We start from the raw sequence: 26,602 nt of genomic DNA on the forward strand, positions 1-26,602 counted from the left end.
TCTTAACTTAGAAATTAAAGAGGGCATAGACAAGGATAATATATTACTATAATAAATGCAAGGAAAGCGTTCAAGCTGAAACATAATATTTAAAAGATTAACTGCCACACTTTCATTCGTTGTGTAGCAATTCATAACGAAGCATTTAGCATATACATAAGTCATAACTGACTTGTGAAATATTATAATATAACAAATTGAGCTTGCTACAAAAATTAGACTCAATATTTTTATTAAAATTTTGTTATTTATTAAATTTATTTGTCTATGCCCCTTGCGAGGAGAATGGCGAGGAGCCATGCATAAAATATTTCGTCAATATATGGCTTTAGGCATTGAGCTTTATATTATAGTATAGTTTTATGGATTTTGTTTCCATTTTAGTTTGTGACGATTTTGACTGCCAAAGCCGTATTAATTTTCAAAGATGCAATTTACACATAGCCCCCATATTAAAAGCTTTTTGAGGAGATTCGGTACGCGCATACTAAAAGGAGGCGCAGTTTCAGACCAAATAAATGCAGCCCAGTGCCCACCCCAGTCATGCGACTCGTCATTACATGCGCGCAGGGTTACCAACTCAGGGGTTTTCCCTCGAAAATGCAGAGGGTAAAAAATCTAATGAAATGAAACATAAATACGCCAATTTATGTTGTATTATTATAGTGCAAATTACGTTTTTTGAGGATTTTTCAAAAATATTGTCATTAAATATTTTTTATTGGATTTGGGCAAATATTATATTAGAGTTGGTAACACTGTGTGCGCGCAGGCTTGGCCAAAAAGAGTAAATAAAAATGGGGGCGCTAGTTTCAGTAGCTGTTACATTTTTGACGTAAGATACTTATGTATATAGTGATCCCACATTTATCAGAACGAACGCGCCGCATTTTAGAATTCGTTGTATGGAATGATGTGAAACCTCTTACATTCATCCGCACTATGCGTTGCGTTCGACGCGTAGGTACGGCGCATACGGTGCTGACCACAGACATAGATCATGATATATACCGCATGTGTATCATGTATGTACTATGTACTTCACGTGCCATATCGCGCTCCCAAACGATGAGCAATGCTCGTCTTTCGAAAGTCTGTTTTTTAGTATGCTATCGGAATCGGACGTCAATCGGAATTTTAAAAATGCTAAATTCCTAAAAGTAAATTGAGCTGTAGAAATTCAAATAGAAACGTTGGCCTAGATAATGGGCACTTTTCTTATCATCGGTACGTCACAGTAGCTATAAAAAAGTGGCACGCTCGTTTTCATACACATAAAGCAACATGCGGTATCTATCTTGATCTATGCCTGTGGTGCTGACAAATGTGCGATCAGCTTTACACTTTAATTTTTACACTTTTTGGCCAGGCTGTACCTTGTACAATCTACAAGTTCTGTCGGAACATGGCGGTGATCTCGTCGACCGTCTTGTTCTTGGTCTCCGGCACCTTCTTGAGAATGAACAGTATGAAGATCGCCTGCAGCGCCGCGAATATGCAGAACGTGTACATGCCCAGTACGCGCTGAAATGTAACAACTCATTAGAAGAATGATACTGTGTGCCGAGTGTGAGTTTTTCGTTTGACATTCGATCGTGAACGCGTTTGGCGTTTACTAAGATTTTGTATGGGAGCTGGGCTCACTCCCGTGAGCATCGCTAGGTGGCGCTGTACAAATCCCATACAAAATCTTAGTAAACGCCAAACGCGTTCACGAATCACGATTGAATGTGAAACAAAAACTCACACTCGGGCCTTTGCTGGTAGTACGAGTAAAGAGTGTTTGAAGTGAAAAGTCTTTTCAAAAACTATGACTGCCTTGTGAACTTGGTGTTAGTGCATTATGCATACTTTTTTTACAGTACCTAAGACGGAGAAATTAAAAAGTGGCAACATCGTAGTGTCATCCCTTTTTTCTTAGATTGATTTGAAAGGGTACCACTATGATGTTGCCACTTTTTAATTTCTTCACTTTCTTGACGCACTATACAGGTTACATTTTAAAATTTTGGTTACGATTAAACCCTCGACTACACTAGCCATTGCATATTGGAGTCCAGTTCTCTCTTTCCCCTAGAAACTGAGAATACTCAGAACACTGCAGTAGACAAGGCGAGTAAGTATAGTTTTCACAGAGCCAGTACTGGCTGCCAATAAGACTGGCAGCCAGTATTGGCTTGGTATATGCCGCGTGTGAACAGTTTGGCCTGGTTTGAAAAACTGTTCACACGCGGCATATTATACCAAGCCAATTTTACTGGCTGCCAGTCTTATTGGCAGCCAGTACTGGCTCTGTGAAAACTATACTTTAGTTCTTATTGATTGATTTAATTAGGTGTGTGTTAGAGGTCACAGGGGTAATGTAAATTCTATGTGTGTTTAATGTTTTCAATTTTCATACGTCCGCGCCACTTGATAACTGATTGGTAGGCTATACTAACTGATAGGTTATACTCTATCGACTCACCGTGAGCGGCAGGAAGCTCAGTCCGACGAGGAAGTTGGCGGTCCAGTTGACGGTGACGGCCGTCGCCGCCGCCGCCGGCCGCGCCGCCTGGTTGAACAGCTCTGAAACAAGTTACAGCGTTACCGGCGGTAGATGGCGCTAGAAGGCTTATAGAATATAGATATTAATTAAATATGGCGTCTTGATGGCGTCCATTTTTAACTTTACCCAAAGATTTGACATTTTGCATTGTAGTCAAAGTTAAAGTTACAGTTAAAGTTAGTTGGTGCAATCCAGTCTAAGTAATTTAAATAGAAGCAAGTTACTTCTAACGCCATCTAGCTTTAAGGTTAAAGTTAAATTAGCCTTAACTATAACCATAAATTTAACTTTAACCACGTCTCTGGTGCAACCCAACCTAATTGGTGGCCAAACTTGGTTGCGCAGCAATTCGTTTATATCGCACCATTCGCACACGCATATAAACCGTTACTTTCAGTATGAAAACTATTTATGTGTCCTTTTTCGGGACTCAAAGTATATTCATACTAAATTTCAACAAAAACAGTAATAAACAGATGGACAATATTATTATACATCTTATCTATAAATTTAGTATTTATTTAAAATTAGATTCTAGTTGCAAGTTGTAATAAAGTATGATTTGTGAGTATGTGACCCATAGCTACTAACTTGTCTCTTGCACTCGTGCGCGAATATTACTTGCAAGTGCTAATAATAGTAATTATACCGTTGACGAGGAACCAGGGTATGGAGCCGGGGCCGACGGCGAACATCACCACGAACAGCAGCACCAGCGCCACGCACACGAACGGCACCCACCACACGTGCGTCTATGCAATAAGAGATATTAATTATACATAAGGCTATATTATTAAAAAATTATAATAGAAAGTTGTTGTTGACTTTCAAATTTACAAGTAACGCCATCTTCTGGCTGTTTTATGAGTAAATAACGGTGTTTTTAAAATTTTGAAAAATTGTCTTACTTCTATTTTTTTTAAGATAATCGTTGTACTATGGGTACTATCAGAGAAATTGATTCCTAGGCAGATAGAGGGACCTACGTAGTTTGGTCGCGGTACGTCAAATCCAGCCGACAGATCACAATAATTAACAATGAATTGCCATGATCCGACTAAATGACGTTGGTCTGTCAACTGCCTAGGAATCAATTTCCTCGATCGTACATATACATTTTGTATTGAGAAATCTATCCTAAGCTACGCGTCCACCGGGTCGGAATCAGGTCATCATTTACTATAGTTTGTCAGGCGCATAAATGACGTTCTAGTGCACGCAGCATCATAGAAATCAATACAAAGCAACGAATCCGTCCACTGCGTACGCTCCGATTCCGATTCGGTGGACGCGCACCTTTGATCTTAATCATAGGGATGTGTTGCAAGTTGCAACCTACATTTTAAGAAGGACTTTTGCGAAATACATTTACAATGTCAAACACAGAACCTTACATAAGTAAAACGAAAACTTTCAACTTACGTAGGAGTTAGCGACGATGAGTCCGATGGTGGTAAGCAGCATGCCGCCGAATCCGGCCAGCAGCAGCGTCTTGCGGCCCGCGCGCTCCACCAGCAGCAGGCTGATCACGGTCATCACCACGTTCACGGTGCCCATACCTGAAAATCACGTTCATGTTGGTTCACACATTGTTCTCAGTGTTTCAATAATATATTAGATGTTTCAATTAGATTGTAAGTATTTTAAATTTTGAATGAAATGTTTTCTTATGGCACTCTAACAAAAAACCTTTATTTAGAGGTACCGTAGAAACCAACTTAGAAAAATTGGTGCATGACGAATAGCTGTTGATACCATGATTACGAAGCTACCTATAGCAATAAGTAATAACAGGCGACGTAGATCATGGCCAGAGTAGACAGAATGATAGAGTATGCCGACCTAGAACTGATGTTGAAATTTTTAAATTTGACGTATTATGACAAAAATCTTCGCTAGGGTTGTTAAATTGTTACCTACGAATTTAAAACTATGACATATTCGCTGGACGTGTTCCTCTTTGGTCGTATTGTTGTTTGTGTGTTGGCACATTCGATTAAAATTGTCAGTGTCCAATTTTGAAATCTTTATTTTAAATATTTAAAAATAAATTATATCAGCCAGCGCGAGGCACATTCCGTTCATAATCCTAGTGAAACCCGACGAATTTGACATATTGAAACCTGTCCGTTTCTTTGCAGTCGAACTACTGGTAGTTATGTCTATTGTGTCATGGCCAATCACGTAGGTACCCTACACCTAGGAGTATACGTTCGTAATCGCTTGCATTGGTGTAACGTGGGAATACCGTATATAATATAAGAAACTACGATCAATTTCTTGACACAATAACTAACATCTTGGCCTATTTTTTTCCTAAGTCTAGCCATAAATTCAGATATTTATCGACAAACTCACCGAGAGTCGCGTACTGGCTCTGCGCCTCATCCAGTCCGGCCTGGGTGAAGATGTCAGTGGAGAAGAACATGGTGGCGTTGATGCCGGATAACTGCTGCGCCGCCATCACCGTCATCGCGATGATGAGCGGCTGCCGGAGCGAGCGGTTCCCGAACAGCTCGCGTAGCGTCACCTTCTTGCTAACTTTGCCTTTCTCGGCTTCCTGGAATGACGAAGAACGTTGAAACGGCTAACTACTTTTTTATTGATTGTACTATCAGAGAAAATATTGATGAGGCAATTGGGTAACCTAAGTTACTTTGTCTAGTTATGCGAAGTTTATGTTACGGTCGGTCGGCTGGGTTTGAAGCAATCCAACCAAATCGTATAAGACCGCCATCGGCCTCAATTTCTCTGATGGTGCTGTGAAGAAACTTGGGTTGCTTGCACAGATATAGATCAAGATAGATACCGCATGTCGCTCCATTTGTATGAAAACGAGCGCGTCACTTTTTTCCTACCCACTGTGACGTACCGATGATAAGAATCATGTCTATTATCATGCCCAACGTTTCTATTTGAATTTCTACAGCTCAATACGGCACTTTTAGGCATTTAGGCATTTTTAAAATTCCGATTGACGTCCGATTCTGATAGCAGACTAAAGACTTTCGAAAGACGAGCATTGCTCGTCGTTTGGGAACGCGATATGCGATTTCACGAGTTCATACACATGCGGTATCTATCTTGATCTATATCTGTGGTTGCTTGGTACTTATTTGTAAGTACTATACAATATTATTACCTGATGCATTTCTTCCATTTCCCCATGAACCGACACGTCGCCTCGAAGCCAGGTCAAAGCTATAAATAATTTAACCAAAATTTGAATTAAAAAATATTTTAAACTATAACATTTTATAAGGAAGAATGAATGACCTGCTGGTAAAGAACCCAATGAAAGTACCATCGAGTAAATTGATTCCTAGGCAGTTGACAGACCAACGTCATTTGATCGGATCATGTCAATTCAATGTTAATTGTGACAGATCACAATTAACATTGAATTGACATATTCGACCAAATAACGTTGGTCTGTCAATTGCATAGGAATCAACTTCCTCGATGGTACTATCAGAGAACTTGATTTCTAGGCAGAAGGGGGACCTACGTAGTTTGGTCGCGCTCTGTCAAACCCAGCCGAAATATTACATTAAAAGTGATTAAATGGACATGATCCGACCAATATTTCCACGATGCGATGGTACAAAATAAACTGAAAATGAGTAAGGTAAATAACCAATACTACATAGAGAATTCTACCTATACTTGGCATTCATAGTATTTTCAAACAATACTTTAAGTTACCAATAATATAGGATGAACATGTAACGATGGAGTAGTTTTCCCTACGTATTTAATATTAATCTTACCCTCAGTACTCATCAGTTTTCAAAAAAGGAGAATGTATCTTATGTTCTACTCTAATCTATGTCGACATTTTTTCAGATGCTGAGTGCTAGCAGAGGGTACAAAAGCAAATGGGAAGCTGTAAAATGAAGTAGGTACTTATACTTGAAATAAAGTTTAAATTAAAAATGGCTGGGTTTGACGTAACGTGTTACGTGACCAAACTACGTAGGTATATCTGCCTAGGAATTTGCCTAGGAAATAGGAATCAACTTCTCTTATAGTACCACGATATCGCACGTTTGCCGAGCTTTTTTTAATGAAATAAGGGGGCAAACGAGCAAACGGGTCACCTGATGGAAAGCAACTTCCGTCGCCCGCAGCATCAGAAGAGCTGCAGGTGCGTTGCCGGCCTTTTAAGAGGGAATAGGGTAATAGGGGAGGGTAGGGATGGGAAGGGAAGGGAATAGGGGAGGGTAGGGAAGGGAATAGAGTAGAGGATTGGGCCTCCGGTAACTGACTCACTCGGCGAAACACAGCGCAAGCGCTGTTTCACGCCGGTTTTCTGTGAGAACGTGGTATTTCTCCGGTCGACCCAGCCCATTCGTGCCGAAGGATAGCTCTCCCACGTCTAAAAGCTGCTGCTTAAATTACTTGTAAAACTTTTTGTACTACCAAAACCCTCAAGATAGTTTTTCATAGTCTATCATTCAAATTTTTAAATAATTTTTATTCTGATTCCTTCGAGACAAAATGTTCACCTCTCTGAGCCTTCAGTTCCGCGCCTCGATTCAGCAGCAGGAATTTGGGTGACTCGGGGCAGAGCGGCAGCGTGCAGCACTGTACGAGCGCGGGGACGATGGTGATTGCCAGCAGGATCGGCCAGCCCGTCTCCGTGCCCAGGATCGACTTCAGCCCCAGGACTTGAGACAGCAGGATCGACATGGTGATCACGAGCTGGTACACTGTGCCGATCTGTAGGTATAGTGTCGTATCGTGAATCGTGATCAGTGTTAGTTTCGACCATAGATAAAGTATTATAGTATAGATGTAGTCTTAGCCCGTCATCGCGTGGCCATTTTGTGCTTATTTTCATACAAGTAGTGTGCGTTTATTTTCTTGAATATTTCTATTTGTCGATTATTTCCAAGCACATTATGACACAGGAAAGAAAGTCAATTAGTTCATGATATCGATTAACTATAGTCCAAGTGATGAGAATCCGTAAACACACGTAAAAGCAATGCAATTTTTATAGCCAAATTATTAATTGATGTGACATTTTTAGCACTTATGCCTTATATAGCACGAATAAGGGATTTATAAACTTATAAATTATCTTTTTAGCTTACAAAAATACCGATTGAAAAGCCCAAAAAACGTTGTTCAAAACATAGCGTGTATTGAATGTTAAATCCACGTGTTTGAGGCATTCTTTGACCATTCTTGGTTGGTTTATTATTTAGGGGAACCACAAAACTCAACAATATCTAGCATTAAATATTCACTAAAAACCTTTATTAACACTTTTATTACATGAAATATGCAGACCGTCTCCTTTGTTATGTCCTAGTAAGTAGGACATAACATTACATGCTTTTGAGAGTTTTGACGCTTATACACCGATATAAGGCTCTCTCCAGTCTATAGTACCTCAATGGTTTCGACTTTTGGAGAATAAAGACTTTTTTTCAATTTTAATCTAATAAAATGCTCGTGTCACGGGGTACGTGGTTGGACTCCTATGAAACGGCTCGACTAATTTTCGTGAAACTTATCAAGCATATCGACTAGGTTGGAGAATCGGACAATATCTACTTTTTATATGTATTGATTAGTGCATTTGTTAAATAAATAATAGTAAATTATTACAACTCGAGACTGACGGCGACCATTGTTTTTGCGACGGGATAGCGATGGACGTTGCCATGGTGACATACTTATTTAGTCACTTCATTAAAATAATATGGGCGAAATCTATATCTATACTAATATTATAAATGCGAAAGTATCTCTGTCTGTCTGTCTCGCTTTCACGCCAAAACTACCGAACCGATTGTAATGAAATTTTGTATACAGATAGTCTTAAGCCTGAGAAAGGACATAGGCTACTTTTTTACTGGAAAAAAGCGTTGTAAGGGGGTGAAAATGCGTAAATTTGTTCAAATTAAGTTAGTGCCAAAAACTCATAATAGATGGCGCCGTGCCGTCTTCTACATCGCACTAACGCTTGCCCAAAAGCCTTTCTATAACAGGTGGTATTATCTTACATTCAATATTTTTCGATTGTTATTTCTTTATACGCACTTTATACGTTAATCGTAAATCAGCACTTTATCTATGCAGTGACGTAACCTTAAACCTATCAATGATAAATAGTAAGCTTAAAAATTTGGCATAAAATAATTGAAATATTATGTGCACACTGCACAGCTGTTTTGATTTAAGGGGTACCAGGGTTTTTTTTATAAAAGCTTTTCGCCAATTTTGTTGACATCGCGCGCTATAAACTGAAGTCCACGCGGACGAAGTCGCGGGCAACAGCTAGTACTTTATATGACAAAACAACGTTTGCCGGGACAGCTAGTATTTTCTATAAAAACGGCCGCACTTAGAGATATTTAACGATGACTTAACTTTAGGTTTTACAATCACCACAAATATTAGTGTTAAGTAATCATTAAATTTCTATAAATGAGGATATAAGAGTAAAGAGCCCATACTAAAATGTGATCTTACCGAGCCTCTAAGTGAGACGGGAGATATTTCAGCCAAATACATCGGCGCAAGACCTGCATTCAGTCCGTTGTTTATGCCGATTAAAAATCTGTAAAATATAACATTCACAGAGAACTAAGTTTCCGATTAATATTTTTACTCACAACTATTAATAACTTTATACGAAAGCTTATTTATTTTTTATACAAATCTTACCGGCCGAGAATGAGCATTTCCGAGGAGTTGACATATCTGGCTCCGGCCTCCAGGGCCGCACCAAGAAACACCAGAATATTATTCAACAGCAAACCCGATTTTCTTCCGAATCTGAAATTTAACAATTCGTATTTTATAGAAGTCGTCAATAGATGGCGTTAGGAGTTTAAAATAAATAAGAATACATACACTTTGTTTGACAATTCAATAGATGGCGTTAGTAGTTACTAAACCTAATTTCGATTGTTTTATTTTAGATTAGATAAATAAAGTCCGTCTTTGGTTTTGTCGGTTATTTTATTTCCGACAGGTTCCTTAGATCAGAATTTCCAAGAATTGCTATTGTATTCTATTGTTGTCGCGATCACCGGTGCTCGCGCGAGGCTTGAAGGATTAACCTCACTCCTCAGAGGATAAGGATGACCTTACTCGCCACAAAAATTGCAAATTGCAAGGATATTGCTAGTCAATACTCCGGATACCACCCGTCAACACCTCACACGTGAGTTCACGTGACACGTCAAGTGGCGGAAGGCTGCGCCGAAAATAGAAATAGGAAGTTTGCTAATTAGTGCACCAAAGTACCGTTATGCGCGTTTCATTATGACAATACCCACCGCCCCCTTCCTCAAACAAAGCGTTATACTACGCCGGTTATCTATCAGACCATTGTTTTTCTATCAGACTATTGCATATTGTTATTATCGGTTAAATACTGGGGGCGTCCACAAATTACGTGAGGTGTTTAGGGGGGGAGGGGGTAGGGAGGGGGTCTCGGCAAATCTCACGTATTTTTTTTTTCAAAAAAATAATAGTATTTTGGTCCATTTCATCCAGATTGTACGTATCGTAAGCTTAATCGTTATACTATAATTAAGATCATTCATTAATTCGTTCAAAAGAAAATCTACTGATTGTCAAACTAAACGATTAAGAACGTTACGTTTGGGGAGGGTTCAAAGAATAAAAAAAAAGCACCTCACGTAATTTGTGGACGCCCCCGGTACTGTACGGCAGTGTATGATCTCATATTATTTCACCTTTACCATATTACAATTTTACGAAATTTGATTGGCTTCGAAGAGCACTCTTTCACTGGGACCAGCAAAATAACACATCACCTACGAGAGCATAATATTTACCTATCAGCGACCACTCCAGTGATCACACCCCCCAGCATGCCGCCCACGCAGTAGATAGACACCACGATCGACCATACGGTGGTGGTTTTGGGGTCGTTCTCAGCCCCCCGCGTGGAGTTCCACGCTGAACCGTTGAACACATCTTCCTGGAGCCATTCCGACATCACCTATACAAAGAACATATTAAGTTAGCAATACATTACAACGATTAGTCTATGAAATGACACAAAGGAATTGTGAAAAAATGGTATTGAAAAGGGTTGAAAAAGCCAAATATAGAATTTTTTAATAATACAGGTTGAATGAAATGATTACGTCAGTGAGCACACGTAGAATTTCGTAAATAGACCCATCAATCAACCGGCCTCTTTCGCTCGAACATAATATTATTATGCTATCGTGGCGCGGAGTAGGTATACACCATTAATACTCACCTACAGGCTACACCTACATAATATTTTGTCTGGACCAGTTTGTTAGCTAAGGCTAGCTACCCCATTACCCGTAACTTACTATAGCTACGCCTATGGCAAATGGCAATACCTATAGGAAACCCACGGTAACACTTACATTTTGCGGCGCGTTGAGTACCCCCGTGTTGTAGCCATGCTGAAAGGCAGACCAGCACGCCGACGAGATTACGGCGAACGCCAGACGAGCTGTCATCTCCTGATGGAAAGTGATTGATTAGTTGCGTATCGAGCGTCGTTATATAAGTTGTGTGTGGTAATGACCTTAGTAGACTTAACTATTCGATAATGGTCCAAACTACAAGGTATAATATGTAATTGATTGTACTGTCGGTTCTTGGTGGAAATTCATGTTTCGCTAAATAGTTCGGAGTGAAATTGGTGGAAGCTATTAAATCCTGGAGATGTTCATCGGTAAGTCGAGACCGAAATTTATTTATCTTCGAAATGCTTGGTCCGCACAGGGCGCACACAATGGGTCGGCGCGCGGCGGTCCGTACGCGGACCGCGGTCCGCCATTTGGTGACCCCTGGCCTATGTTGTAAATTAGGATGTTGTTTGAATTTTTGTTGGTCGCGGTCGCTGGCCTCAGATCGGAAAGTCACCCTAAGCTAGTATTGTCACGAGTCGACTAATATGTAGGTTAAAATTAGCATAGTCAAGTACTAACTACTATTATCTACTTGGTTCTGTTTAATATCTTCTGCGTGCTTCATTCATGCTAAATACATAGCTTATTATAAATTAATCTAACGACATTAGAAATTATAATTAGATTAAGTTATAAGAATATCTACACTAACTTTAATTAAAATAATTTCTAGGAGACTGCCATACTTAGACTAGAGTACGTAATTTATTATTATTTAACTATTTATTTTTTATTTTTTAGGGTTCGCATCATATAATAAAGTACTCTGTGGTTCGCATTGTTAATTAAATTATTGTATTTAACGTTAATATTGTCTATTCTAATGTAGATAACTCTTAAAATCGGCCCTTATTTAAATTTTATATTACTAGAAGTTGCCGGCGCAACTCCGTTGCGTCAAAATTCGTTTATCATGCGGAAACCGTACATTTTTCCGGGATAAGTAAAAGTATTCTATATCCTTTCCCGGGACTCAGAGTATCTCCATACCAAATTTCAGCCTAATCGGTTAACCGGTTTGGGCGGGAAGAGGTGACAGACAGACAGACACACTTTCGTATTTATTATAATATTAGTATGGATTACAAGTTACAACTAGTACGGCCTACCAATAGAATACTTCTAAGTTGTTAAGTAAGTACTTGTTACAAAAATAGATCCGCCGAAAACATTCAAATTATGTAAAATATACCTACTTATTCTAAAAAATATACTACGTATAATAATATGATGTATTCAGTTATTTTCTAATATTATAGACATCATGTACTAAAAGTGAATTGGTCAAAAAAACTCTTTAAAAACTTGATCAAGGCTGTATTACCGAAAAAGCACGATTCGAAATGAAATATCGCACAAATATTTAAATTCTTGTCGTGACATAAGCATACTTATTGATCTTTTGTATTAACTATTAAGCATCTACCATCTAGTCATTGAATGAAAAACATGATGTCTCATGAACTATCATTATTAGGATGATAGATGCCGGCTACAGCATCTATCATCCTAATTCCTATGCACACGAAAATCATGATTTATCATTAGGCATTAGGTTGACATGCTCGAAGGACCAATGTTTAGAAAACGTAGAGTTTACTAATAGTTAGGAAAAATAACTATTAAAAACACAACCTATCAAGTACCTAAATTAAAATTGATAATAATTATACTTAATTTAATTTTTAATAAGTTAGAAACATTCGAGATAAAGAAATAACTGCACAAAAGTGACGCTAAAAAAACCCGCGACTCAGCGTTATCTCTGTTATGTTACGTTATCTATGTCAAACGTTCTCTGTTTGAATTTTAATTATCTATGGGCTACTAGATTTACGTAGTGCGCTTACATTATCAGGGAATTTTTAATCTCTCCATAATATTATTTTTATTTTTTAACCCCTTGATAAGAGCGTAATAAGTATTCAAGATCTAATTGTCTTTATCTGTCAAGTGACGTTTTCAATATGCCAGACAAAGTTCTTGTATAGTTTCTTGGCTATGTAAATATTTTTGTTAGAAAACAGACTAGGATTCTCGGAATAATAATAAAATGGAATATGTTTCCGGTGGACTGGAGTATGTACGGAAATAGATTTTCTGTCTCTTTCACTCTTACACAACCACTCTCGAGTCTCGGGTCTTGTTCCGGTCATAAACACGAGGTCAAACGGCACACTTTGGTACACCCATAAAGTTAATATACCTAGCGGAATAGAGAAACAAAGGCCTGAGCAAGAGAGATGTCACTATCAGTAACACTGCGTGGTAAAAAGAGACGTGTGATACATGACAGCAGCACTCTTTTTTTGACGTCCAGTCGGCACGTGCCGCACGTTGACAATTTAATCTCACAGAATTCATGTTCAACCATGGTTGTGTAAGACGTGTATACGTACACATATTTTTCACACAGATGAAAACCAATTTTGATTACGTTTGACAGCTCGAGATTGTTGCTCTAGTCCGCTAGGAATATTAACTTTATGGGTACACCCGAATTCCGAAATATACAGGCTGTAACAAAACAAAGTGATAAGGACGTGATAATTATTGGGTTGAAGAAGACGATAACTATCATTTTGTAACAAAGTTTACTAACATACGGACATTTACTCATTTTTTCCCTTGTATGAACAAAGCTTGTAACCTATCTTCTTCATCACCTGGCGTACGAATGCAAATAAAATGCATATTTTTTTATTTCAAATGATTTTCCGCTCCTTAAGCCCCCATTTATGAAAAAAACTTCATTTTTTTTAACCGTAAGTTATTGTGTTTTTCCACTCACGCCTTTAAATAATATTGTATGATCAAATTCATGACGTTGGGGCATCCTAAAAACATAGAAGTCAAAAATAACTCTTCTAGCGCTGCTACTTTTACAGAAGACTCTGAATAGGGCAGTGTTTTTCAACTTACGGGGTCAGCACAGTGCCGCAAGATGGTGTGAATAATACGAGCTTTACATCTAAGATAGAGCTAGGTAGATACGAATATTTTCTACTTTTCGTTATTCGAACTAAGCGCGTACCGTGTAGGCGTAAAGTCCATAAATGTGCGACTAGAACTGGTTTCCGAGACTCTGAAGTCCGAGTCTCGCTAAATTTTACCAATTATACCTACAAGTTACAACCAAGCACTTTAGTAAGCATAAGGGTCGTCCTTTGAGCTGGCCTATAAACTATAAGATCCATATTCCTACAAACATTATAAACTGAAACTCAAAAAAATTTATTCAGAATATATTTTTTTAATACAGTTCTCTGTGATAAATAATGCGAAAGATAGAGATAAATGCGAAAGTATATCTTTCTGTTACCTAGCTCTTCACGCCTGAACCTGGAACGATTTTGCTGGAAGTTGGTATGGACATTCTTTGAAAGACAAAAGGGAAAATGTACGGTTCCCGCACCAAATACGAATTTTGGCGCAACGGAGTTGCGGGCGTCATCTAGTTAATCTATAAACTAATATTACGTTTATTTCTAATTCTCTAGTTTCTACTCTCTACTTCTCTTCTAGTGTAATAACTAATAAACGGCAATCTATATCTATTATAATTAATATGTAGGCGATCTAGCTGTTATTTTGTCTATATAATACAATAAAAACGGTTTGAATAGAAAACTTTAGTACGCAAAAACTATTGGAATGTATTCCTGGATAATATTTTTTTAAGCGTTTGCTCCTTGTTCACATAACGCTGTTGTTTAAACATTATATGCTGTTTTTCATCATTTTGTTTCATCATCATTGCCTCCGTAGTTTTGCAGGCTATTATGAATTATTATTATTAAATCCAACTGTAACAGATATTGGACGAACTATAATATAGTAGATAATATGATAATAATTTTATGCTAAAAAGTTTTATATCTGTCTAGACCCGGTTCTAAGTGGTTTTATGTAAAATATCCACACCCTACACAAACATGAAAATTCAAATGTCACGAACAGACACGAACGCTAATTTGTAAATCTGCAGGATTTTAAATAGGTATTCTTATCATGTGGTTAGGTAATTTCGAAAATCCGATGGTAGAGCCATTCTCTGCTAGGAAAAATGTATAAAAAATATTTTCATGTAGTTTCAGTTTTTATCAAAACTCGAACGCGCAAATCCATTCAGCGTTTTTACTATGTCTACTTCCGATTTACTTAATTCAAAATTAAATTCGATTAAGCCATTTCCTTTTAAAAATTGACGTTTACATAATATTATATATACTAATATAATAGGATTAATAGTAGGATTAATAGATATGCACGTTCGCAAGCCCACCTGCAGAGTAGACAGAATGAGAGTATGCCGACTTAGAACTGATGTTGAAATTTTTAAATTTGACGTATTATGACGAAAATCGTCGCTAGGGTTGTTAAATTGTTACTTTTTTTTTATTAAATAAGGGGGCAAACGAGCAAACGGGTCACCTGATGGTAAGCAACTACCGTCGCCCATGGACACTCGCAACATCAGAAGAGCTGCAGGTGCGTTGCCGGCCTTTTAAGAGGGAATACGCTCTTTTCTTGAAGGTTTACTTACGAATTTAAAACTATGACATATATATTCGCTGGACGTGGTCCTCTTTGGTCGTATTGTTGTTTGTGTTTTGGCACATGCGATTAAAATTGTCAGAATTCAATTTTGACATCTTTGTTTTAAATATTTAAAAATAAATTAAGTATATCAGCCAGCGCGAGGCACATTCCGTTCATAATCCTATCCTAGTGAAACCCGACGAATTTGACAGATATTGAAACCTGTCCGTTTCTTTGCAGTCGAACTACTGGTAGTTATGTCTATTGTGCCACCTGCATGCAATGGGGATTGTCCATTTTTTTTTAATTTTGCTCATTACAAAAACATTTCGAAGAATAAGGTCAGTGATCGTTTTTCTGTATATAAAAGAAAAAAATACCCATTAGTTACCTATATTTTTGAACAAATATGTTTAACCTTAGTTTGACCTTCAATGGCGTTAAATTAGCAATAAATTCGACCAACATTATGTTTCGAACTTTTGGTAAGCTTCTCGTATCAGCTTTCACATAATGAGAACTTGCATTTGACGAACCAGCCATTATAAATAAGATTGAAAGGAAGTTTAAAACACTAAGGTCAATTAGCTGCCGATGATGACGTCAGAGCGAAACTTTAAAAATTTATTGAGAAAAAACTAGCCAATGAATTTCAAAATTATTTAATTTATATTCTTAAAATACCCTATTTTAACGAAAAAAAATATAAAAAGTACATGTGATTTTTTTTGGGCAATGCCCATTACGCACACATAGGTATACGGAGTGTAACAAAAATAAGTCTATAGATAGAAAATACTTTAGGGTGTGTACGTATTCCTTGTAGAGAGTTCACTGTGAAAGTAGCAGCGCTGAAGGACTAACATTTTTTTCACTTTTGTATGGGGAAACTCGTGACACTCGAGGGCCCTTGCACATACAAAAGTGAAAAAACTTTTCGTCTTTCAGCACTGCTACTTTCACAGTGAACTCTCTACAAGGAACACATACACACCCTAAAGTATTATCACTTATTTTTGTTACTTTATATACACTTATTTACGCACGCGTCATCATAATAATATTACGATATTCTTGTGTTTTAAACGACATATAGGGTGATGTCTTATGGAGTGCGTCATAATTGGTATTATTGTCTGGGCATATTAGCATAACAATGTGCAGACTGCACTCAATAGTCATACTTACGATTCCTAGAACACGCGCAAGAACTAAGTGAACAAACACTAACCCACGTCTGTGACCTAACCTAGTTTTATTAATAGAAATACGCAGTTCCTATCGAGCATTGCAATCCAGAAAACCGGATCCGGAAATTTGCCGGATCCGGCGTCATTTTACGGGTACCGGATCCGGTCCCAATATACCGGATCCGGTGTTAACGATTTGTGGCAATAGTGAATAGAATCAGGCGTTACTTTGCGGAAATCCATAGCTTAAAATTTAGTTTATTAATATTTTTAGCAAAATTCCGCGAAATAAACATCAACCTGTAAGTAAATGAGTGAGTGTATGCCGTGCTGCGCATGCCTATGCATACACTCACTCATGTACATACAAGTTGAGGTTTATTTCGTGGAATATTGCTAAAAATAATAATATGTATAATTTAATTTGTGGCAAACTGATATGGTTGTTGCATGAATAACTTACGTTAAATGGATAAGCTTTTTCTCACTTTTTTAGGGTTCTGTAGTGAACAATGAACTGTTATAGTTTCGGTTTGTCTGTCCGTCTGTCTGTTTCCAATTATTAATTTATAATTATTAATGATTCCAACAAAATGGCATATAAAATCTTAAAAATATATATGTCGCAGGGAAAAGAAGATATCAGGGATATCCCGAAATCCCTAGGGATATCACGAAATCGCGGTAGATACCGAATATTCTTGTTTCTTACGTCTTCTTACTAAACAAATCTAGTGATATGTCATTTCACTAAACTAAATCTAGTGAAATGTCAAAAAAGCGGATACCGCCGAATAAAAATCGAGCTACGCATTTCTCTCGCTCGCTCTAATACCCACACGGGCACTAGTGGAAGTGAAACAAATGCGTCGCTCGAGCTGGCGCGGCTCGTGTGATTTTAGTCGTTAAATTATTACGTGTACGTTAAGTTTGAATGCGATTTTCTAAATATCACCTTTTACGACTCTCGAGTTTCAACATTTTTTAATATTTTCCAGACTTACGCGCATGTTACTTGCATGGTTCGATGGCCTGTTAAATGTATATTATGGGGATATTAATAACTCAATACCTATAATAAGATCCCTTCACGCTGATAATGCCCCATTCGCGTTAAGAGGGCGACTAACGCAAAAAATCGTCCTTCTCTCTTCACACTCACGCCCGTCTTTCATATGCCAGGTGAAAAAGGACGACGCGGATTCATTTAAATAAAAAGAAAATTATTTTTTTCCTAATAACTCGATAAATATGTAACATTTAAAAAATCCACTAGGTCAGTTCCTCAATGATAGAATTTTATACAATGTGTTAAAATATTAACTTAGTTTAATGCAATTATGTCTAATAATGCCAACAGTTAAGGCAAAAAAATGAAACAATTCGGGGCTTATTTTCAAGTATAAAAATGAATTATAAAATCGTCAATTTAGGGTTAGTCGCCCCCATAAGATAGTGATAGGGTATTAGAGCGAGCGAGAGAAATTTTTATTCGCCGGTATCCGCTTTTCTAACATTACACTAGATTTAGTTTAGTGAAATGACATATCACTAGATTTGTTTAGTAAGAAGACGTAAGAAACAAGAATATTCGGTATCTACCGCGATTTCGTGATATCCCTAGGGATTTCGGGATATCCCTGATATCTTCTTTTCCCTGCGACATATATATTATATGGTCAATGACAAAAATGACAAAAAAAAATCATCCCCACTTCATGTGTATGGGAGGTCCATACACATGAAGTAGGGATGATTTTTTTTCGCGACAACCCCACCGTGCGGGGTGTTCGTTGGATAGGTTTAAAAAAATATTACGAGTATTCTTAGATCATTTTCCGATTTAGGGATCCATTTGTGCAATATGAAGTTTCAAAGTGGAAAAAATCCAGTATCCCCCCCTCTTCTACCAGCTAAACGGTTGCTTCTAGAAATGTTAAAAATCACGGGAGTAGGAAATGTGCTGAATTTAAAAGGAAAATTATCATGGCTAAGAAGACTACAAAGTTATTGAATAATAGTCGATCAACTAAAAAAATGTATTCGACGAAGTATAAAGGAACTTTTCGTTCAAATTCCTTTGAAAGTGATTGTGATGATGTTGTTAGTTAGTTAGTGTTAATTATACGTCATAAATGTATATTCCTTGACTATACAAAAATTATCAAAACCTAGAGGTACCACAGAACCGCAGCAGCTCTATTAGAAGTTATTTGCTAAGTAACGCTTTTAAACGATGAGCAACAAATGGATGTATATCGTTAAATATCAACTCGCACTTGATGATTGACTACAGCTACGTATGGTGGTGGCGAGGGTGCAATTAACCTGCTCATTCTTCTAGGCTAGGCCGCGATAATGCCGTTATGTACTTGAGCAACCATACGGACATTTAAAATATTATTCCATGCTCTACAATTTTTAAAGAGTGGATATCTCGCTTTGAAAATATTGCATTAATCAGCTACAAGTGATGCATATAATATGCCTTGTTTTTGAATTAGAAAGCAAAAATAGGATGATTGTCGGTTTTTAGTTCAATTTCATCAATCCGGCCGGATCCGACCGGATCCGGCCGGATTGACGGTAATCCGGTCAAATCCGGTCCGGATTGAAAATGACGCCGGATTGCAATCCCTACGAGCATACCCTATAAATTGTTATTCATTCATACCTACTAATTACCGTATATTAACGTATTATAAATTTTAACGCGTGTCTTTACTCTATATTACCAATATTAAAAAATTCTGCTGGATAGAAAAAAATCTCAAAGATGACTGTTATAACGCGGTTTTTCATAATTAAATCATTTTATGGCTAAATTACACACTTTCTAGTAAAAACAAAAAATGTAGTACATTTGTCTTAACCTAACCTAAACGATTTGATATATTTGATTCGTGTAATACTAAAAACAAAAGGTTTTTTGTCCTATTCCCTATTATCAAGGCACGCGGCGAGCGCGTAACCGCCACTGTACAAGGCGCACTGATATGAATGTTATTTTAATGTCCTTTACGTCGATATTCGTACTGACAGACATCGACCTGCTTATTTTAGGGACTACTGGGTCATAACGTCAACACCGGGTTGCTGCCCGTCATGTGAATACCTTGGATATTTGTAGGTAAAACTATCCAACGGCAGCGCTGCGTCAACGCAACGCTGATGCAACGCGCCGTGTGGACTGGCTCTAACGCCGCTACGTCTTTATTTTCGTAACTCACACTTCTTTGTATTTCCTTGGAACAGCGGGGCTAAAATTGTCGCTTTGGAGAACCATATAATTAATCATAATATGATTAATTTTTAAACTCCACTTTGCGTGCAATTCATAAAGTGATTCACTTAGATTAATGATTGGTCCCGCGAGTGGGCGCTCGCGCGCGATACCAATCATTAATCGAAGCGAATCACTATAAACTCCAATTTTAATAAGCGAATCACTATATTAATTGCGTGCAATTCATATAGTGATTCGCTTACACCAATGATTGGTCTCTCGCGCGCGAAAATGAATCATATTATGATTGAATATATGATTCTCCAAAGCGACCATTTAAGCCCCGCTGTTGTATAGCCGTAGGTCTCGTCCAACTTTACGATCGTCAAAAATGTAAGAGAGAAGTGTTCAATACTGTCTTTTTGGTAGGTCAAAAAGTGAGCAAGGGGGGTGCGTGCTGGCCATGGTGGAGGCATCAGTGATCAGACAGATCGTTAACAGATCACAATAAAACTATGTAAGTACATTCGTCTGCTATTGTACGTTATTGGATATAATATGTATACGTATATTTATAATTATCATACACTTAAGAATAAAATACATTCCGTCGCTGCGACATCTTTTAAGTTTTGCGCGTTCTGTTATGCTACATCTATACATTTCGAAGTCTATGGCATATCTCCCCATCTCATGTTTGAGTCAGGAAAACGTGCGCCGCGCCTACGCTGTTCTAATAAGGCACTTTAATGTGGAGCCTGGAAACCGGTCTTGGAATTCCAGTGTCTACCGAGCGGCAACTCTTTTGGTAACAGTTTTGGTAGGTACTTACTCCTAATTTCAAAAAGTGATATTATGTATTATTTTCCTCTATGAGTTAAGTTTTAAAATTAAATTCAAAAGGGTTAAACTTTACTGAAATCTGTACTTAGAGTAACACTCAAATTATCAATGACTGAAAATTTATGACTAAATTAATTTCCGCCATCCGGTCGTCTACGCCCTACGGAAAGCTAGGTAAGGTAATAAGAATTTGATAAGAATCATCACTGATCACAGGGAATCATAATTCATACTTCATCGAATATTAAGATATTTTGTTTTTGGACAGGGTTGCCAGATGCAATTTTACGATTTCCCCCAAAATGATTTTTATATTTCCCCAAAATGATACGTTTTCAAAAAAAAAATCCCCAATCGCTTTGTTACAGAAAAAAAACCGAATATAAAATTGAAACTACTTTTATTCGATTTAGTAGTTTCAATCACTCGACAGTTAAACAGATACACAACACATGGTCGCTCGCTCGACCAAAGAGACAATTTTTTTAAGGGGGTGACAGACGTGCGTGTAAGTACGCGGACTATGGCTCGACGATCTCAGGAGTTAGGCTGGTATAAATGGTCAGTATTTAAGATGCGACCCGGTCTCAAGACACGGTTCAGGCTCTGTGATTGGTTGGCTGTCAAAATTTAGACCGAGATGCATCTTGAGTACTGACTATTTATACCAGCCTTAATCGCCTGTGTGTCAGCAAAGAGCCGCGGGCCGCGAGCCTGGGGGCATGGTAATCCAGTGTGAGCGATTCTCTTGTGTCAACGACGCGAGCCGAGTAAGTTCGCGAACTTAAAATCCGCGTAATTTAAGTTCGTACGTCTGTCAGGCCTTTTACGCACTCGACCAAACAAACAACAAATTTACCAGGAAGTTAATCGAATGAAAAGGACGTTAGTTTCATTTGTTTGAATTAGAAGAAAATATATTTTTTAGAAGTGCTAACCCCAAAAAATCCCCATAGTGTATTTATTTTCCCCAAACATTTCCCCAAAGATACTGTTTCCCCAAATTTTCGCCTAGAGTCAAAATTTTCCCCAGAATTGCGAAAAAAACCCCCAATCTGGCAACCAGGGTTTTTGGATATTTTCTTTTAGTTCGAAAAAAAAAGTGGTGAAAGTTTTTGTGCTGCCATATAATAATCTTTACAATAGAATTTTGCCAAATCATTATACTTACGTATGTTACAAAATTATTACAACACTAATAACTGGTTACTGGATATTCTCTGCCTAAAACTGAAATACTTTTTAAGATTCCGTACCCTAAGGGTAAAAACGGGACCCTTTTACTAAGACTTCGATTTCTGTCTGTCGGTACCAGCTCAGAACTGAGATCCTTGACATAGTATTTACTAATTATAATTAGTAATTAGTAGACATCGGATTATATGCATTTGCAATATGCAAATGCATATAATAGCACTTTTTAAACGATAGTGCATATTTTGGCAATTTCTCGTTGATAGTGCATATTTCGGCAGTTTTATGCCCTCGTAGTCTCCAAACAAGCAGCTATCACAGTTCACAACGAGCGCGAGGCCACAAAACAGAGTTACGATACATCAAAACACTTCAAATGTGGCCCCATCCATGCCCCATCCTTATATTTTAAAGTATACACCCGATAGGTACAAAATCTTTCTAGAAACAAAGGTTTTCTATGAAGTTTATTAAACTACCATGGGCATTAAGCAATTGCAATCGGAAAATGTTGGTAGAAAATTATTATTATTAATGATGCTGTATCTGAAAAATCTTGAAATGAAATATCCTGGATTTGATGAGACTATAAAATTTGAGCTTTTATTAATGGCACCACCGGAAAACTCTAAAAAAAATAATGCATTTAATAAACAGTGACTTTTGATTGTGCATATTTTTTGTATATTTCGGCTATTTTTTGTCCATATTTACATGCATATTTCGGCACTTTGATGGTGCATATAATCCGATGTCTAGTAATTAGTAACCTAACTTAGCCAGTACGTCGGTACTGGCTAAGTTAAGTTACTAATTACTACCAATTTTACTACAATTTTAATTCTTATTGGATGCAGAAGTTAGAAGGTTTAGTCGAATTTTGAAAAAGGCACTAATGAAGAATAAAAATTATTTCATACTTTTTAGATCATATTAAAAATATCGTTTTTACCTTGGAAGTCGGGTTAAATTTTTTGTTCAAAAATAATAATTTTACTCTTTTTAGTTATCTACACGACCACAAGGCTTTATGCGTAGATAACCTCTACGAAAGTAGTTATAGTAGTTAAGTAGTTATAGGTTATCTACGCATTATAATTATATGTCGCAGGCAGATTATATAATCCGCCATTTTACATTACTGCTAGCTCTTTTAAAAAACAAGGCCGTTTTGTAATGCGGCGGTTTAACGATTAGTCGGATTGTCATTGCGATGCATTCTTCAATAAGGCGGCCCACGTTTAGCCGCATCGTACTTTCCTCGTACCGGTACTTTCTTTACTGTTTTACATCGAGAATATTTAATATTCTTTAATTGTACTCGAAAATTGTTCTGACATTTACTGATTTCTTTATTTAATTCACTCAAAATCCAACGTCATTATTGTTGTTATGTCACAGGCAGGCAGCGCCAAGGGTATTAAGAATTGGAACTAAAAACTGTCAAAGAGGCGGCTTATCTTTCGCTTTATTACATTATGGCTAGCCGTTTTGAATAATGTATGGTGCCGAATACATTCCGGCGATTTTTCATTCAGCCGCATTCAATCCGGCCAATCGATAAATCGCCGCATTACAAAACGGCCCTGTTTTTAAAAACAGCTAGCCGTAATGTAAAACGGCGGATTATAAAACCTGCCTGCGACATCTATAATATAATACTTATTACGAAATTTCACTTATTTGTAACATATGCTTGAGTTACTAGAAACAACATCTCAACCACCATGTGCGTTTTTATAAATTTCAAGAATTTACATCGATTGCTTATACTATAATGGGATTATTGTATCAAATTCAGATTATATCCTATAAAAAGACAAAAGAATTTTCGAAATCGGTCCACAAACAGCGGAATAATGATCAAAGATATCAGCTGTCTCGATGTAAAAAACTTATGAAAACACTAATAATAATAGAGTCATAATGTAATGTTGCAAGATGTAAGGGTAGAGACGATGATAATGAATCATTAATCTAATGTACCATTAGCATATGCCTTCGATTCTTAAAACAACGTCGAAACCACCAAACATGTATCTATAAGTAGGCCGGAGATGTTCACCACCTTCGAACCATAATATAATAATATTGGTGCAAAATCTGACTTTTTGGTAAGATTTGTTTGGAATACTTCATTATTTATCCAAAATCACTATAAGTTTCCATTTGAAATACTTCAGATTATAAATCGAAATCACAATATCATCCAGATGGGGTTTTAGTATAAATAGCGAGGAATTTCCTCGATTACTTATGGATCACATCATCAAGTCACCTTTTTTGTGAACATGGTACCAAATTCGGATTAAACCCGATACAATAGCGAAAAAATCTTGAAAATCGGTCCACAAACGGCGAAGTGATCGTTGAACGTACAAAAAAATATAACTATAATATATAAACAGACGAACATAATATAACCTCCTCCTTTTCGGAAGTCGGTTAAAAATATGAATTAAAATTATTCAGTACCTAAGCCGCGCAAACACCTTTTAAATTGTCTAATATCTAATTGGAATCTTGTTAGACAAGTCACCATATAATAAAGTACTCTGTGCAAGTCACTTTGTATGTGAGAAAAGCGATACTCCGAAACGTCTTTTAGGTACTTTTTGCGTTAAAACTATAGTAATACCAGTTATATTCCTAGTGATAATGGCAAAGACCGGTTTTATATCTTAGGTCATAAGTCATAACTCAGCGTACACCAACTGAAAATGTTAAAACACGTGCAAGATAAAACTTACGGAAAAGTTGTATCTTGTCTTATAATTAATGTAATATATCATAATATTGTCTTATATATAAAGTAATTTATTAATTTTGTGGTCATTTAAACGAAAACTTTTAGAACTTTAAGTTATAATATTTAAATACTTACTGCCACACCCCGAACATTAATTAATTAACTGTAATTAAATTAAGATTTATCTTAAGCCCCGTACATTATCTGTCAAACTCTACAATAATATAATAAAACGCGAACTTTCAACGGACGAACGAACTTTTTAAAATAATTTGAAATTATTTGCGCTGAAAAACCATCATATCAATAATAATATTATTTTTAGCGTAAATAATTCTTTGAATTAAAATATAATATGTTTTGTTGGAAATAAAAAAATACAAAAATAAAAATGTGCGCACATAAAATAATCATACTATGCAATGTAGTTCGATGACCTTTTTTTTTTCAATTTAATACATTATGAAAGAGGATGCCTCGAAAGTAAAGTTCATGGTCAAAGAATGTAACATTTTCGCCTGAGTAAACAAACTGGAAACAGAGCAACAAGAAAATTACCGTCATCCTTGAGTTTTTACAGAGTTTTCTTCTTTGATAATAGTCGTCACTGACACAAAATGTTATATTATCTTATTATAATAATATTTTTATACAACACTACACTTTAAAACATGCTCATTTTCCGACTGTAATGTAGGTAACGCTAACGCGTGTCCGTACGGACGTCGAACGCTTTGAAAATGATTCGAATTTCAAATGACGCGGACGCACACTGTCTTTATAATGACGTAATATACCGGTTCGGATAGTATTCGAACGGTATCAAAAACATTTAAAGCCTTACAATCAATAGTAACCCTTATTTCATTGATGTTAAGCTTATATTTTGCCATAAGAAGCCTGTTACTTATCTTGGCACTATATTAAAAGTTTATTCGGGCAATAGCGCTGTAAGCGCAGTGTTCCCAACTTAGGGGTTTTCCCCCCAGATTTAGGGGTTAAATAAGTGAGATGGGATTTTTTTAGGGGTCTGAAATTTTTAGGGGTATTTTCAGGGATTTTATTACTTTTTAATATTTTTAAATTGTTGATATTAATATTAATTATTTCTTGACCTAGCGACTTCTAGCGACATCTATTACGTAATTCTATGACCACTCTGTGGTGACTGGCGGCAATACTGGCGCCACTGGCGGTCATTTTATTGTCCGTGCTGTGCATGGACAAAAAACCATAGACTATTTTTTTCAAACAATCATTAAACATGTTTGACGTTTGAGTGGGTCTGAGTGGCACCAATTTAAGTAATAAAAAATGGACAAATACCTCTTCTTCAGCTGATTTTTATTTTGAAGTTTATAATGACTGTGACGCAGCGGGCTGTAAGCGTTTTGAAAATATTTCAAAATTTGGATTAGCATTTGTCACTGTTCCAATTTCAAACGCGAGTGTCGAACGTGCATTCTCTGTCTATAATGTTGTTAAAAATAAGTTGAGGAATAGACTATCTATTGAAATGTTGCAAAGCATCCTGATGGTCCGATTTACATTAAATCGTAATGATGTCACTTGTGCAACATTTAATCCAACAAATAAAATGTTGAATTTATTCAATAATAAGGTGTACGACTTCAAAACTTCTGAATCTTCAGATGAAGATGAAATATTTAACATTTAAATCAATTATTATAATAAAAATATTTTAAAACATATTTCAGTATATTATTTCTAAACTATTATAAATTTATATATATATATGCATATTTTAGGGGGAAAACAGAAAAATTAAGGCGATTTTAGGGGTTTTTGACACCAATTTAGGGATAAATATTTTTGAGAGGTGGTAACACTGTGTAAGCGCTTTAG

General features: G+C 36.8%; 1 protein-coding gene across 1 annotated transcript; it reads right to left on the reverse strand.

The window, feature by feature from the left end:
• Window positions 1-1,292: 1,292 nt before the first annotated feature.
• Window positions 1,293-25,490, reverse strand: LOC121736626 (solute carrier family 2, facilitated glucose transporter member 1-like). Its single transcript, XM_042127954.1, has 12 exons — window positions 25,295-25,490; window positions 10,942-11,040; window positions 10,372-10,538; window positions 9,230-9,340; window positions 9,035-9,122; window positions 7,057-7,270; window positions 5,691-5,749; window positions 4,907-5,108; window positions 3,971-4,107; window positions 3,198-3,300; window positions 2,468-2,568; window positions 1,293-1,524 (listed from the first exon to the last, which is right to left on the reverse strand). Exons 1-12 carry the CDS (start codon window positions 25,298-25,300, stop codon window positions 1,387-1,389), a joined length of 1,425 nt encoding a protein of 474 aa, XP_041983888.1. The 5' UTR covers window positions 25,301-25,490; the 3' UTR covers window positions 1,293-1,386.
• Between the last annotated feature and the right edge of the window lie 1,112 nt (window positions 25,491-26,602).

This window comes from Aricia agestis, chromosome 19 (assembly GCF_905147365.1).
Source record: "Aricia agestis chromosome 19, ilAriAges1.1, whole genome shotgun sequence".
Taxonomy (NCBI): domain Eukaryota; kingdom Metazoa; phylum Arthropoda; class Insecta; order Lepidoptera; family Lycaenidae; genus Aricia; species Aricia agestis.

Excerpts from the sequence above, each read along its gene's own strand:
- LOC121736626 (XM_042127954.1), bottom strand. Across the intron at positions 9,341-10,371 it reads ACTGGAGTGGTCGCTGATAG|ATTCGGAAGAAAATCGGGTT; the intron begins GTAAATATTATG and ends GTTAAATTTCAG. Across the intron at positions 3,301-3,970 it reads TCATCGTCGCTAACTCCTAC|ACGCACGTGTGGTGGGTGCC; the intron begins GTAAGTTGAAAG and ends CTTATTGCATAG.